Raw genomic sequence first — 14995 nt, forward strand, 5'->3', positions numbered from 1 at the left:
AGAGAGAGAGAGAGAGAGAGAGAGAGAGAGAGAGAGAGAGAGAACGAACAAAATACTTAATTATTAAAACAAATATAAATATTTATTAATAAAAAGTATTGTAAAATACATGTTCAGAGGTATTTGTTGTAGTCTATCAACACCTATTAAAGTCTCTTTAAAAGTTTTAATCACTAAATAAAATTAATTATATACCAAACTCAAATTACGGCAAATTCCTTGGAATGTATTTGCGATTATTTTAGAGAGAAGCATTTTGTTTGTCTATCTATTTTCGTTGCTCACTTCACACGTTCGACGTGGCTCATGTCATTTCCGGCACGAGGTCTGCGGGATTTGTGTCTGTTGGGTTTGAAGTCATGGCGGACGCCTTTGGAGACGATTTGTTCAGCGTATTTGATGAAGAACAGGCCGGTTCCAGCAAAAAAACAACTCCAAAGTCCGCAGCTCAGTCAGGGTATGTAAACGTGCGGAATATATGTTTGTTTAGCAGAACTAATCAATAGATATTGTAGTATTTGTCTGGTCTTACTGAACACATGTGACGCGCCATTGATAGAAACTTAAAATACCTAACGTTAGTTATTCTGACTGACTGACTGTCCCTATGTTACACAATAGCAACCACCCAAATTATACTTTAAAATGCTTTAGCAGTACCCTGGAGACCAGCAAGAATATCCCACCAGCCACTTTATCTTAGTTTAGTAATCTGTAAAGTGTACAGATATCTAGTGCTTAACGTTGGCCGTTGAGTGAATCTTTGTTGTCTTTACATCTAATAGCAAGACGCTCAATAAAGCCGATAAACCGCATGGCGATTCAGCAGCGGTCCGCAAAAGAGATGAAGAAAATGACGCTTCAGATGAGGTGGTGCTTGGGAAAAGACAAAAGCTGGAAACAGTATCAGCTGAAGAGATCAAGTAAGATTGGTGATGTACTGTTTGTGTACTACTTCTGAAATATATCATAAGGGCTTTTCACACTTGAACTTGATCATTGCAAACCCCGGGTTATCTTGCTTGACATATCACATTGCTCATTTACCCAAGTTTAACAATTAATCCTGTGTATTAAAGGGATAGTTCACCCAACAATGAAAATAAGCCCATGATTTACTCACCCTCAAGTCATCCTAGGTGTATATGACATTAATCTTTAATGTTTATTTCAACATTTATTAATACATTATTAAAATCAAAAGTGGTATTTGTCAACATTAATGCATGGTGAACTAACATGAACAAACAATGAACAGCTGGATTTTTATTAAATAATAACGTTAACACATACTGTAACAAATGTATTGTTCATGTTAGTTAGTAAATTGCCTAATGGTAACAAATGAGGCCTTATTGCAATGTTACCATTAAATGAAATAGCAATTAATATTATTAATTTAAACTATTATTGGGGTGATTATTCGTTTTGCACCCTTACCTATGAGTGAAATTCACTCTTGGTTGACCTCTTGTAATTCTCTCCATCTGTGTCATCCTTCAGTCTGTCAGAGCTCATGCCTAAAGTGAAAGCGGAGCAGGTGGAGACAGTGGAGGGCTGCACTCATGAGGTAAACACACAGATGCACAGTAGAAAAAACCTCTCTCTGTGGAATGATCATGTGGTGACCACATCTTCCTTTCTCAGGTGGTTCTTCCTGCCAGTGAGGAATACACTCCGCTGAAACCACGCGTTGGAAAAGCTGCTAAGGTGAGTTGAACCTCATTGAACATCCCATGACAACATCAATGCTTTGCCTTTGTTTGAACATGGTTTGCTTTCCCTCATGCAGGAGTACCCCTTCTTACTCGACCCTTTCCAGCGTGAGGCCATCCTGTGCATCGATAACAACCAGTCTGTGCTTGTGTCGGCCCACACGTCGGCAGGAAAGACAGTGTGTGCAGAGTGAGTGTCTGTTAGAATCAAATATATTTTCTGTGCGCATTTTTACTTAAGATTAGTTCTTTAGATCAGTGGTTCTCAACTGGTTCGGCCATTGGACACAGTTTCCCATTGTCATTAAGCCACAACCTCAATTTTTATGAATTTGAACCAAGCTAATTTATATCTCAAAAATGTTTGATGCACACACAAGTAACATCCCACTTCACTTAACATACACATAAATTGCAAGAATATCACTAACACTGATGAATAAACAGTATTATAAGTTATATTAAATAACATAAAGTTAGTATGAATAACAAGTAAGTTGCGATGAGCCACCACAGTCATCCAAAATATACAATTGGTAGTATTTTGGTTATATTAGTCACTGCAGCTGCAGACGCGCAAGAGTGTTTACACTGGAAGTGTCTGTACAGCGGATCCAAGGCTACATATAAGCAAGCATTTCTTTACAAAGACAACTATATTTGTTTTTAGAAGTTGGTAAACTTGATCGTTTCGAAAGTTTGTTATCATGGGGTGTATACAACATCCGCATGTAAATTGTAAACGACAAACAACCCAGAAAGCAGCTCCGATCTGTTGTTTCAGTCACTTCGATATGTTTACAAGACAGTTAACCTGTCAGTAAAAATGCATGTCAGTTAACATGCACACCGAAAACAAATATGTGCTTCTTGCTGTGGGAAACGACTGTTAATAAAATAATACACACTCCGATTCATGTCGTAGCTGCATTACTACCTCTGGTGTGTGCATTATTTTCTAATTATTCAACTGACCAGAATCAATTATTCCACTTGTACAACGTTTGCCACACCTCAAGACATGTAAGACATTTTTCAGGTTTTTGTCCTTGAAACACTCTTGTGTGTAGGACTAATTTCTTAAGAATCTAATCCCACGCCTCTGTAATCCCAACACATAATTTTAGAGCTAGTAAAAGGAGGCTTGAGCCACAGATAAGACTAATGCAGTTATTAGAGGGAAGGAGAGCGTTAAGTGTGTATGAATTACCTGAGTCACCGTGTCTCTCAACAGTGTGCGTCTCCACTAATAGTGAAACTGTAAGTTTATCTGCTCCAAGAACACCGCTGTTAATTCGTAAGTGAGAAATGTCTTGTAGCTTTTAAATTGTTAAATTATTTTGCTGACAAAATCTTCAGAGCAGCGCTGACAAAAAAATTACTGTGTTTGTGTGTGTGTGCGTTTGAAATCATTTGGTGAAGTGATATGGAACTGTAATGCGATCATCCGTTTCCCTGAAAATAATTGCAAACATCAGAATGTCCGTTAACCAATCGGATTTAACCATTCAACAGCCAGTAGTATAACTGTTAATAAAACACTGATCCTGATGAATAGAATAAACATACCTGCATGCAAATCCTTCTCAGCTAACACATGTGCCGGTTACGTACTTTTTGGTCATTGACAATGTAACAACATTGCACCCTTAGAATTTTTACCGCATTGTGTGAACTGGGCCTGACAAGTTATGAAAATAACGTTAGAATTAATGACTGACATTTAGTCTGACATCAGGACTGAATCAGGACAATGTGAGACGCAGGTCAGTAGAACAAAAAAACAGACGTCTAGAGTCATTTTTATAAGTTTAACTTCATGTTTTTAGAACGCCGCGTCACGCACAATAGACGTGAGATGCAAGCACTCAAACACGCCCGTCTAGGGCATATTGTATATTGTAGAAAAACATGGAAAATTAGTGCAGTAGAATAGAAAAACCCGTTCTGTCTGAGAGAAGAGAAAATTCTTTGCAGAAGAGTCAACAGCTGTCACATACTTTCCAAATAAAAGTCTCGCATCAGAAAAACATGCAGAATTAAGTTGTTGTGTCTTTAACTACACACTGCTACCCACTCAAAACGGTCTTGTGATGCAGTGGTTGAGAAACACTGCTTTAGATCTGTGTGTTTCCTTCTGCACGCAGGTATGCCATTGCTCTGGCGCTCCGAGAAAAGCAGCGAGTCATCTTCACCAGTCCCATCAAAGCTTTGAGCAATCAGAAGTACAGAGAGATGTACGAAGAGTTCCAGGATGTGGGTCTGATGACCGGTGACGTCACTATTAACCCCACAGCTTCCTGTCTGGTCATGACCACCGAGGTGAGACAGCGGCCCGTTATCCGCTGCAATATCAACGACTGGTTCTTTATTGATTTATTGTTCTGTTGGGGTGTTTTCTTTCAGATTTTGAGGAGCATGCTCTACAGAGGGTCAGAGGTTATGAGGGAGGTGGCATGGGTCATCTTTGATGAAATCCATTACATGAGAGACTCAGGTAGGTTGTATATAATGTTTAATTGGCAGAAAATACAAAAGTTACCTGAAATATTGTGAAGTGCATAATAGTTTATCGTAGTTTTGTCATAGAGACCCCTTACAAAAAAATTCAACCATTACGGTACCAGCTTTTCTTAAGTACTTGTGGTACCGAAGTACCGGGTTAATCTGGTTCTTGATGCACTGTCCGAATGGTGCACAGTTTCGTCCTCTTCATAAAAACACTCTTCGACATGGCGACCGGTGGCGCTGCTAATGCGGTGGCTCTGAATCCACTTGTTGACAAGAAAGGAGGAAAGAGTCAAATGTAGGCTTGCGGCAAACGTGTTCATTAGGGATGCTCATTTCGGTTATTTTTCCCGACCGACAACCGCCGCTCGTAAATCGATTATTAACCGTTAACTGATAAGATTATAACGTTAATATTGAATTGGCATTAAATAAAAATAAAATGCGTATCTGTGACCCGTTAAAAATAAAAACAATTGTATTTATTTATCAAAGGGTTTATTTTAATGTGCAAAGTGCAATCAGCAGCATAAAGAACAGATCAACCACAGAACCTGGATTCAGATCAAATTTTGTGACAACAGAGGAAAAACAGAATAAAATAATACAAAAAAAACCATGAAATATGCCTACACTTAATATATATATTTTTACACTTAGATAATTAACAAATTAACATGACAAAAAGAAAACAGTGAATCCGTTTGAACGAAACGGATTAAAAGCCGGCATTTTTTTCCGTTAGACTAAGATTTTTCGTTAAATAAAAATAGCAGCCCTACCTCAATCCACACCGTGTCTAATTTTTATTTAAAAAAAGCAACATGTCAACGTGATTTGGGGTTAGTCTGGAGCGCAGCCTGTTGACGGTTAGACCCGCGGCAGAAAACACCCTCTCCGATGGCACAGATGTCCCGGGAATACACAGGTAACGTCTCGCTAGAGTGGCCAGCTTCGGGAAGCGCCTTTCATTTGCTTTCCACCAGTCAAGAGGATTAATATCCAGAGATGGAGGATTGTCTCTCATGTAGATGTCAACCTCTTCTGGATAATCAGTGGCTTGACGAGGGGCGCTGTAGTCATCTCCCAGGAGCATTATCATGGCGTTACTTTGGCTGCGGTCTTTATCTCCAGCTTGGGTAGCAGACACCGCTGTCTCATCTTCCGCATTGGCCATTTCCATAGCAGCACACATTTCAATAAGTTTTGCTTTTGCGGCTTCTTTCTCCGTTTGTGCAAAAAACGGGAGATGTTTATGGCGAGGGTCCAGGACAGAGGCGATCAGCGCAGGTTTGGCCACCAGATCATCCTTGTCAACCTGTGACGAACATATAACCCCCCAATTAATACAAAACAACGACAATAATAGTAATGATAATAATAATAGCCTAATAATAACTACCTGCATGCGGCCACTTAAGGACTGCCGAACTTTTGCCTTGAACTCCGTCACTCTGTGGCCGTCATCCTCGGCTCTCATCAGGTGTGTGTTCAGCAGGCTAAAGGTGATGGGGTAAATGTTGGAAATTGAAACGTTCTTTTCTGATGACATTATGGTGGTTGCACATTTTAAAGTTTCCAACACGGGTGCAATCTCCTCCATTATTTGCCAGTGTTCGTCTCGTATCTCCAGGGTTCTGGCATCTTGCAGCCTTGTAACCGTTCGGTCAGACAGAACAGCTGTAACAGCCCACCTTTGTTCGAGAAGTCTTCCGAACATGTCACACACCGAGTTCCATCTTGTTTTACAAGACTGAATGAGCTGGTGTTTCGGAAGTTTCATTTGTGATTGTTTATCTTCCAGTGCCTTGCATGCAGGGGTGCTGTGGTTAAAATGCCTAACCAGGCGCCCAGCTGCAACGATGACCCGATGCACGAACACATTAAATCCATCATTTACAGCTAGCTGTAGTGTATGAGCAAAACACGGAACCGACTCCCAGTTCACCCGTTCTGGAGAGTTTGCAGCCACGATGTTGCGTGCATTGTCATGAACACATGCAGACACTTTCCCATTAAGTCCCCATGTCTCCACCGCATCAATTAGTTTAGCTGCAAGGTTCTCAGCTGTGTGTCTGCTAGGCATACTCTGTGTTAGAAGGACAGCTGAATTAACTTGCCAGTCCTCATCGATGTAGTGACACGTTATTGTTATATAGCTCTCCGTTGTGAGTGCCGTCCAGCAGTCAGTCGTAAGGGCCACGCACTTTGTGCTTTCGAGTTGTGATTTAAGCGATTTTTTTCTCTCCTCAAAACGGGCTTCAATTCTACGGGTAATAGTGCATCTTGATGGGATTTCGTAATTGGGCTCAATATAGCCCAGTAGCTCTTGAAAACCTTCACCATAGACGACACTTATGGGCAAAGTGTCTTTTACAACCATTGAACAGATTCTCTGCGTTATCTCCTCAGATCGCCGTGCATCGCATCTTCTCCCTGACAACATGGCGGGCAAAGTTTGTTGCCCTTCATCACTCGATGCTTGTGGATGTTTGCTTCTCAAATGATACTGCATCGTACTCGTACTACTGCTGTATTTTAAAACAGCGCAGCATATTTTACAGGTAACCTCGTCTTCGCCCTTTCTGTTGAAATGGTCCCACACCGTGCTTCTTTTCGATCGCTTCATTTTGCTTGCTCGGTAAAAAAATGTCTGCAGGCACGTGTGTGGTTGCGCGTGTCAATGCGCCCCGTGAGTTAATACATAGTTTTAACTATATAGTAAAACCTATATAGTTTTGTTTTTTAAACCATGCAGCAAAAAAAAAAAAAAAAAAAAAAAAGCTTAAAAAAACGTTTTAAACCGTTTAACTGATAGTATTAATCGGTCAAAATTTTTACTATCGGTTAACGGTTAAACGGTCAAAATGAGCATCCCTAGTGTTCATAATAGAAGCGACGCGCCGCGGCACGCTCGTTTTTCCAGGCGCGCCTCTGTTCATGGTTGCATAACAACGACAGACGCCACGTGAGAGCTTGTGGAAAGGAGAAAGCAGTACGAAATGCGCTCTCCATGATGACGAGGAAGTATTAGCAAAGAATTAATTGATTTCTACCCCTTGCATTAGTTTACTAATAGATATATTTATGGAGATGAGAAATAAAAACAGCTATGTACAGCTATGATCAGCTAGCCTGGCTCCGCCCTCCTACGCACTTCCGCTCAATTTCATTTTCCTTCAGTACTACGTCTGGGATTGCGCTGTAGACTTTGGTTTTCTCCGATCAATTTTTTACCGGGCAAATCAGCGAACAGAGGGAGTGGCTGAGAACGATGACGTTGATGTCGACTCGTGCGTTATTTTGAGTTGTAGTTCAAAATAAGAAAGATGCGAGCGAAGCCATTCGGTCCGTTGTGGCAACGCTGCCGAATACCAAGAAGTTAAAGCCGGAGCAAGAACAATCTTTGCTTAGTTTTGTGTTTATGGCCATCCTCCCACTGTGTTCGGGAAAAGACATATGTCACGACCAAACGTTAGCGATTGGTTATGGCAGATAGAGTGACTCTGGGCAGATCCAATAGTTTTAGACTTCAATAGAATACCCGCCTACAAGGAAGTTAACGCTTGTCAATAGAGCGGTGCCAGACTCTCTGTACAAATGAAATGTACGAGAGTCTGGTAGAACCAGGCTAATGATCAGCTGTTCGGCCGAGCTTTCGATGTTACGGAAAGGCCGAAGCTGATCAGTTGATTTGTCACATGACCTGTTGAGATGAGATGTTGAGATCATCTCGCCGCGGCATAGTCTACAATTGAAATAACGAATTTGCGCACGCGCAAAAAACGCGATATGTGGACCCCCTTTAAAGTGGTATCGGGTGTGGTTATATCAGGGTAGTTTTACGAGTACGAGCACAGTATCGGACCAACACCCGAGTGCTGGTATCAGTATCGGTGCATACCTATTTATGTCATTAAGATCATTCCGTCAGAAAAGCAGTTCTAGGCTTATTCTTGGCTTGATAACTCTTTGCAGGTTTAAAAAGCCCTTTTAAAATTAAATATGAACGCAGTTTTGGATTAAATAAAAGTACAGTCAAGTCAAATAAAACATGTTTTGTCTCCTGTATAGTTTGGTAACATTAAAATAAGATACCATTCATTAACATTACTTAATGCGTTATCTAACATCAACACATTGAGTGAACAATATATTTTTAAAACATTGATTAATGTTTGTGAATGTAATTTAATACAAATACTTGATTGTTCATGTTTCTTCCCTTCATTCATTGTGCATTAAATAATGTTAACAGATAAAATGTTTTAGTACATTTTTAAGTTAACCCCATGAAGAATTGCTACAGTATATAACTATTGTTTATTGTTCGGTCATTTTATCTAATGTTATCTAACAAATGGAATCTTATTGTAAAGTGTTTTTAATACTACAGTTTCCATCTTTGTAACTGTGATATACACTTTATTATATGTAAATTTAATCTAAATTAAGCTTTGGTACCGAGATTTTTACTGGTATTGGTACCGAATTCTGAAATTTTGGTACCGTGACAACACTAGTAGTACGCATGTTTGCAGTCATTGAGTTTGTCTTTCTGGGTCATGTGACCTGCAGAGCGTGGAGTTGTGTGGGAGGAAACCATCATCCTACTGCCGGACAATGTCCATCATGTCTTCCTGTCAGCCACCATTCCCAACGCTCGGCAGTTTGCAGAGTGGATTTGTCACCTCCACAAACAGGTGGGTCATTGTGTTCATTCTGTTTTTTGTTTTTCTGACAGATCCGGTGGTTTTCTTCTAGTGAAAGGTCTAATATCCCATAGACTTGCATTGAACATTCTTAACTTTAGTTCCTATAATTAAATACTAAGATTGGTAGAATGTTCAGAGTCTGCTTCAGTGTTCATGAATTTAAAATCCAAATGTCAACACACAAGCCCTTTAATCTGTTTTAAATTGCTCTAAATTTATGTCTTAATTAATAGCCTAGCAACCATCTAGAACACTTTAGCAACCTGCTGTCAACCACTCTTATGTTAAAACAACCAGTCTGAACATTTTAGCCACCACCCAGAATGCCTTTCAACGTTAACGCCTATCAACCACTCAGGATGCCCTAGAGATCTCCTATCCAGTGTTGTTGTGAACTAAAACATTTGATTGTTTTTGGTAATTGAGATTAAATTAAATATTAGGCTCCATTTAAAATTCCAAACTAAAACTAAAAAGGCTAAAGCTGAAATAAAAAGCTAAAATGCACAACAAAATTATAACCTTATACTACAATTAAAATGACATCTGAAAATATATAAAAGCTAATCCAAAATATTAATAAATACTATAAGTATATAAAAAAAGATGTATAAAACACTGAATGTTGTCAATCACTCAAAATGCACAACTAACCCAGTACAGAGCAAGCGCAGAAGGTCTGGTCTACTTTAATCAGCAATGTTTGCTAAAGCAAATGGATTCATTTTAAAGGAAGTGGATCTGAATTCTTAATGCCTCCAGGATGAGTGTGATTTCCTTGTGTTTACTTGCAGCCCTGTCATGTGGTGTACACAGACTACCGCCCCACCCCACTGCAGCACTACGTCTTTCCAGCAGGGGGTGATGGACTCCATCTTGTTGTGGACGAGAACGTAAGTAGCCAAATACCTTGAATAGTTGAATTAAAGCTTTTATTCCGGCATCAGAGATGAAGGTTAAACATACCTGTGTGATCTCGGGTGTGTGCCGCCCTCTGTTTTACAATGTTGGGAATTTGTGTACCATTATCTGACATGGGTGTAGACTGGAGCTTTCATTCAAGAATTGCACATCTACATGTAATTAAATACAGATCCTGAATGCTGCAATATCAGAGTGCGTGTGTGTATTGTGTAACTGCCAAGCCACAGCTACGCAACAAACTGATCAAGTTTAAAAAAATGTTCCTACTATAACTGCAGTTATGTAATCATATTTTTTGTGGCACTTCTTGTCAGGGAGACTTCAGAGAAGACAATTTTAACACCGCTATGCAGGTCCTGAGGGATGTAGGGGACAGTGGAGGCAACACGGGGGGCAAATGGGACCCCAAAGGCAGAAAGGGTGGAACCAAAGGTTAGTATTTAAAAGCCAATATAAAATCAAAATGGCATGATCAAATATGATTTAGCAAGTACAAAAAAAGTTGCTCTATTCTGGTATCCGACTCCCACTTTTAAGATCCAATCAATTTGATCAATAAAATGAAGTCCAACCCCACATTTTATTCCTTTTATTTGTTTAATGTGCCTTTTTGCATTGAAATAACATCAGATTATGGGCGTACACTGCGTTGTGAACTGTTCCATGTTGGTTTTAAGGTACAATTGTGTAAGAATCTGTAGTTATGGGGCACAATTCAGTTACTAGTTCAGATAAATGGTTAACCTCTGATGGACTCCCATTGATTTAATGTGAATCAGTCATATTGTTGCTTCAGATAATTCAATATGAATCTGTTTACATCTAATATTAACATTCATCTCAGGTGAGCTGTTTACAACTAGTCAGCTGAGATGGATGAATAAAGCACAAAGTAGTCGCACTTCATTTAAATTCGCCACAAATGTGACCTTTCAAGCAGAATTCTTATCAAGCTTAACTTACTGCCTAGTGATAGGATGTAAAGCTTGATTAAAACTTCCTATCACTGAATTTTGCTGTCAGGCATACCAACAATTCACAGACAGCCAATATATGGTTAATAAACACTGGATTACAAAATTAAATATTTTACAGGATGAAAAATGAATATTCTAATATATGTTCAGTATCTCACATTTACGCCTGTGTTTTAGCAATATCCACATGTGATCAAATCGCCTTAGATAGATATTATTATTAAACATTAACAGGGCATTAGATGTTTGGAACATGTTGATTGTTGTATTAAATCATTGCTGGCTTTTTTTTTTTTGGTGTTTTGTTTATTTATGTTATTTTTGGTCAGGTCCATCTAACGTCTTCAAGATCGTAAAGATGATCATGGAAAGGAACTTCCAGCCGGTTATCATCTTCAGCTTCAGTAAGAAAGAATGTGAGGCCTATGCACTGCAAGTGGCTAAACTGGATTTCAACACAGGTATTAATATTATAACAATTAATAAGGCCTCTTGCTAAGACTATTACTGTTACTTATGCACCTGCAAGGGCTAAACTAAGCCTTGGAAGAGCATAACGTTTTTCTTTGGAGAAATATTTGCTTGTTTTCCATTCTAGAACATAAGGTTCATCTCACTCTTATTGCACAAATATTGGCACGATGATGATTTATCTTTCCTATTAATTAGAAAGAGATTTAAAAAAACAAAACAAATCATGGCCATATAAAGTGTCAGAAAAAGAAATGAGCTGAGTTTTGTGTTGTTTTGGGGAATTTTCCCATTTCTGAAACAGTTCCAGGGAATTCTTTATCAAGTATTCATCTATTTGAAGCAGAATGTTTTGCAGAACCAAATGCATGAACGTGGCCCTTCCTCCTCCTATTGACGTGTCAAACCTTCTGTTCTCTTTTAAGGGAAATGGACAACATGTGTGACTTAACAATCTTCAAAAGTTTTGCCACTTCCCATACCGCTTTGTATTACATGGCCTAATTGAATTTATTTTAAAAGTGACTGATGTGGTGGCGCACACAGAAGCGTTGCATTATTGCGGACTTTTAAACTTGTTTTGGTTGTGTATAGTGTGCTCTTAATTCACAACCAAATGTGCCTTTGATGGTATATGGGTGAGCACTTGGGACCGCACTAGCAGTCATCCACACAGCTGTTACTGTTTTGCGAGTCTTGTTTTAGGTGGGGAGACTGTTTTCATTGGCTCTATCTGAGCAGATGTCATCATAAGAGCTTTCCAGCTCAAGTGTGATTTTTATAGAGGGTTTCCAGAACATTTTCATCATTTCCAGCATGCACAAGTAGATTGGTCTCTTGGTTTTCTAATCTTTTGAGGCGTTGCTTAAGCAGAGACCACTGCAGAGATATTGTGGTCTCAAGTAGTGCTGTGGCCTTAACATATTCAGAAGCACTTATTCCTCTCTATCAGTGGTTTTGTTCTGTTTGGTCTGTTCTTTTGTACATAAATTGGGAAAAACAGTAATGTGCACCTAATAATATGGTCATGCATATAAGAATAACCGAATTAACTGTAAAAAAAACATTAAGGTCGTTTAACTGTCATGATATCATCATAAAGACAAAAAGTTTAATTAAAAGTACAGAATTCTTGATAAGAAAACCTTAATTACTTTGGTTTGTTTTTTTTATTCTTGGAAATAAAAAATAAGCATAGAAGCAGCTGTTGAAATATTATAAATATTTGAAACATTTATTTGCCAAATTAAAGTCATGTGTCTTTTGTGATTTTGTGTCTTCTCCCATCCCGCAGGAAAAAACACGTATTTGTATTGTTATTATTAAAGGGATTCATGGGGTTGTTTGTTTCGTTTCCCTGGCCTGCATGCATTCTGACGCACTGATCAGGAAGATGAATAGTAGTCCAAATATCAGACTTGCCTTGATAAGGTTCTGTGCTGTAAATACCTTGTTTGAGGTTCTTTTATACATCATTTTTTGACATCTCCATCATGTCGCTACCTCGTGATCCTCCCGATCCCGCAGTTTTTTGTTTGTTTGTTTTTTTTTAGTCGCCCATTCCCGCCCGCAGCAAAGTTCAAACCGCCCGCTCCCGCGAGATTTGCTCAATTGGGACTCAATCCCAATGCAGCCCTCTACTACCTTCTTTCCTCCAACGCTGGCCCTGACTCCACCCATTCGAAGAACATGGACACGCAATCATGCACGAGCAAACTCAGATGCGATTTTGATGACGATTTACTACTAATCATGGAACCGGCTTTACTGCCGAGATGTGAATGCGTCACGAGCTTTGAGTATGCGCACAAAGGTGGTCACGGGCTTGTGGTACGACCGTTTGATTGACGAACTTACTGTCCAATGATTAGTACAGATGATTAAACTGCTTAATTTTCCTTTCAATGCTTCTAACTCAGTGGCTGTAAGTGGGTTATGAATAGGAAGTCAAGTTATTTTGAAAAAATGGACAAAAGAGAATCACATACCCCACCTTTAATACATTACACCATGACCATTAAAGACTACTAATTTTCACTATTTAAAGAGTGCAAGTTCATTTGAAATTATTATATTGTGAAATTGAATATTTACGTTAATGTTGCTAAAAATATTTTTCATACATTTAATTGCATGAATTTGAGAGCTTTTATTGTTGTTTTCAAAATTTCACTATTTTATTTTAAAGACTTGTTTGTGACCCATTGTGTTGGAAATGCAGCAAAACCAGTTGAACTGCTGGTCTATATTTAGTTTTTAATTTATGCTGTAAATTTGATTGTGCTAAGCCTTGTGAGACCTGACTACACCACGTGCTGCAGGCAGAAATAGAGATGTTCTAATCCCTCATGACGCATTGTTTCTAGACTCTGTTGGGAGCAGGGAAACATGGCAACACTCCCTTTCCTCAATACCCTTCTTGGATATTTTCATTCTCTACACTGACCCTACTACGTCTATACCTCTGTTTTGTAGTGCTTTTCATACGATCATAGAAAGTCCTTTGAGCAGCTGTTTAAAACACACACACACCTGATGCTGGCTGTTTCAGAGGCCTTTGAGCTGACACATGCACACTGAACTACCAAAACCATTTGCACTTTCTAGCAACAGTCCTCTGATATTCCTAGTTTGATGTCTGATTTCTAATTTCTCTATCCAATCCCAGACGATGAGAAAAAACTGGTGGAAGAAGTGTTCAGCAACGCCACAGACTGCCTCTCTGATGAAGATAAAAAGCTGCCACAGGTAATTTATTTGCATATACTCATCCGCGGCTCGTCTGTAAGGGCAGGTGTGGCACCAGAGCCCCACCAAAATATTCATGCACATCTATGTATACACTGAATTAATAATAAATTATGCATGTGTTCAGCATTCTGCAACACACTATTTCGTATTTTCTTTACTATTTTATGTCTTAAAGTGAGCAAGATATATTAAAATTTAGCGCATGGCTTCGGCAGGCATGTATCATGATACTAAGCGGGGCAGCGGATGGAAATCTGGAGTGAAAAATGGAACTGCAGCGCACTCTAATTGAGAGCCACTGGGGCAGATTCCTGGCTGTCCCGCTTATTTTCACGTGACCTTACATAAACTTCGCTCCAGAACAAGACTCAATCAGTCCGCTTCAGTGAAGGTCTCTGCGTGTTACAGTCTTTCCGCGTGGCAAAGTAATTTGATTAAATTAAATAAATTTTCCTATTTTCGTATTATCGTTATTTCATCTGACTCTATAAATGAAAAAGGTTTAAGTGATATCTGTGAATCAAGTGTAAACGAGTATTTGACTATTCTTTTTAACTCTTTATTGAAAATAATGTCAGAGTCGAATAGAATAAAATCAAATGTTTACAATTTATTATGTCAGGTAAATGTATCACGCCAGTTGCATAATCAGTTCAAAGATAATAGATACAAACATCAAATGCTCTGAAATAAAGAGAGAAGATGCAATACCTTGACATTATATAAAATACATGGTTGTGTTTTTTTACACTTCGCATCACAGGCTAGTCTGGGTTACAGTTACTGGGTTATCGCGCCAGCCTCTTGTTGTATTTCATTATATAGACAGACCAAGGCAGAAACCTCTTTTCAAATGTAAACATGAATGAGTTCACAGTGGGAATTTACATTAAAGGGGTGGTTCGGAATTTTGGACATCGGGCCTCATTTACAA

The 14995-nt window shown here is 39.0% G+C and overlaps 2 protein-coding genes across 2 annotated transcripts in view; one reads left to right on the top strand and one right to left on the bottom strand.

Annotated features, from left to right (window-relative positions):
- The first annotated feature begins 293 nt into the window (after positions 1–293).
- mtrex (Mtr4 exosome RNA helicase) overlaps positions 294–14995 on the top strand; it is a 58718-nt gene continuing 44016 nt past the window's right edge. Inside the window, exons 1-12 of the mRNA XM_077243056.1 lie at positions 294–457; positions 786–923; positions 1504–1570; positions 1648–1710; positions 1793–1905; positions 3863–4037; positions 4122–4212; positions 8802–8926; positions 9733–9831; positions 10177–10294; positions 11169–11300; positions 13979–14058. Coding sequence (XP_077099171.1) covers positions 360–457; positions 786–923; positions 1504–1570; positions 1648–1710; positions 1793–1905; positions 3863–4037; positions 4122–4212; positions 8802–8926; positions 9733–9831; positions 10177–10294; positions 11169–11300; positions 13979–14058 — 1299 coding nt within the window. The 5' untranslated portion in view covers positions 294–359. The remainder of the gene's footprint in view (positions 458–785; positions 924–1503; positions 1571–1647; positions 1711–1792; positions 1906–3862; positions 4038–4121; positions 4213–8801; positions 8927–9732; positions 9832–10176; positions 10295–11168; positions 11301–13978; positions 14059–14995) is intronic.
- On the bottom strand, positions 4219–7089 carry LOC143750184 (E3 SUMO-protein ligase ZBED1-like). The gene has a single exon (XM_077243071.1). It carries the CDS (start codon positions 6850–6852, stop codon positions 5023–5025), a length of 1830 nt encoding a protein of 609 aa, XP_077099186.1. The 5' UTR covers positions 6853–7089; the 3' UTR covers positions 4219–5022.

This window comes from Siphateles boraxobius, unplaced genomic scaffold (assembly GCF_051911475.1).
Source record: "Siphateles boraxobius isolate OS27281-9 unplaced genomic scaffold, OSU_SipBor_1 25, whole genome shotgun sequence".
Classification (NCBI taxonomy): domain Eukaryota; kingdom Metazoa; phylum Chordata; class Actinopteri; order Cypriniformes; family Leuciscidae; genus Siphateles; species Siphateles boraxobius.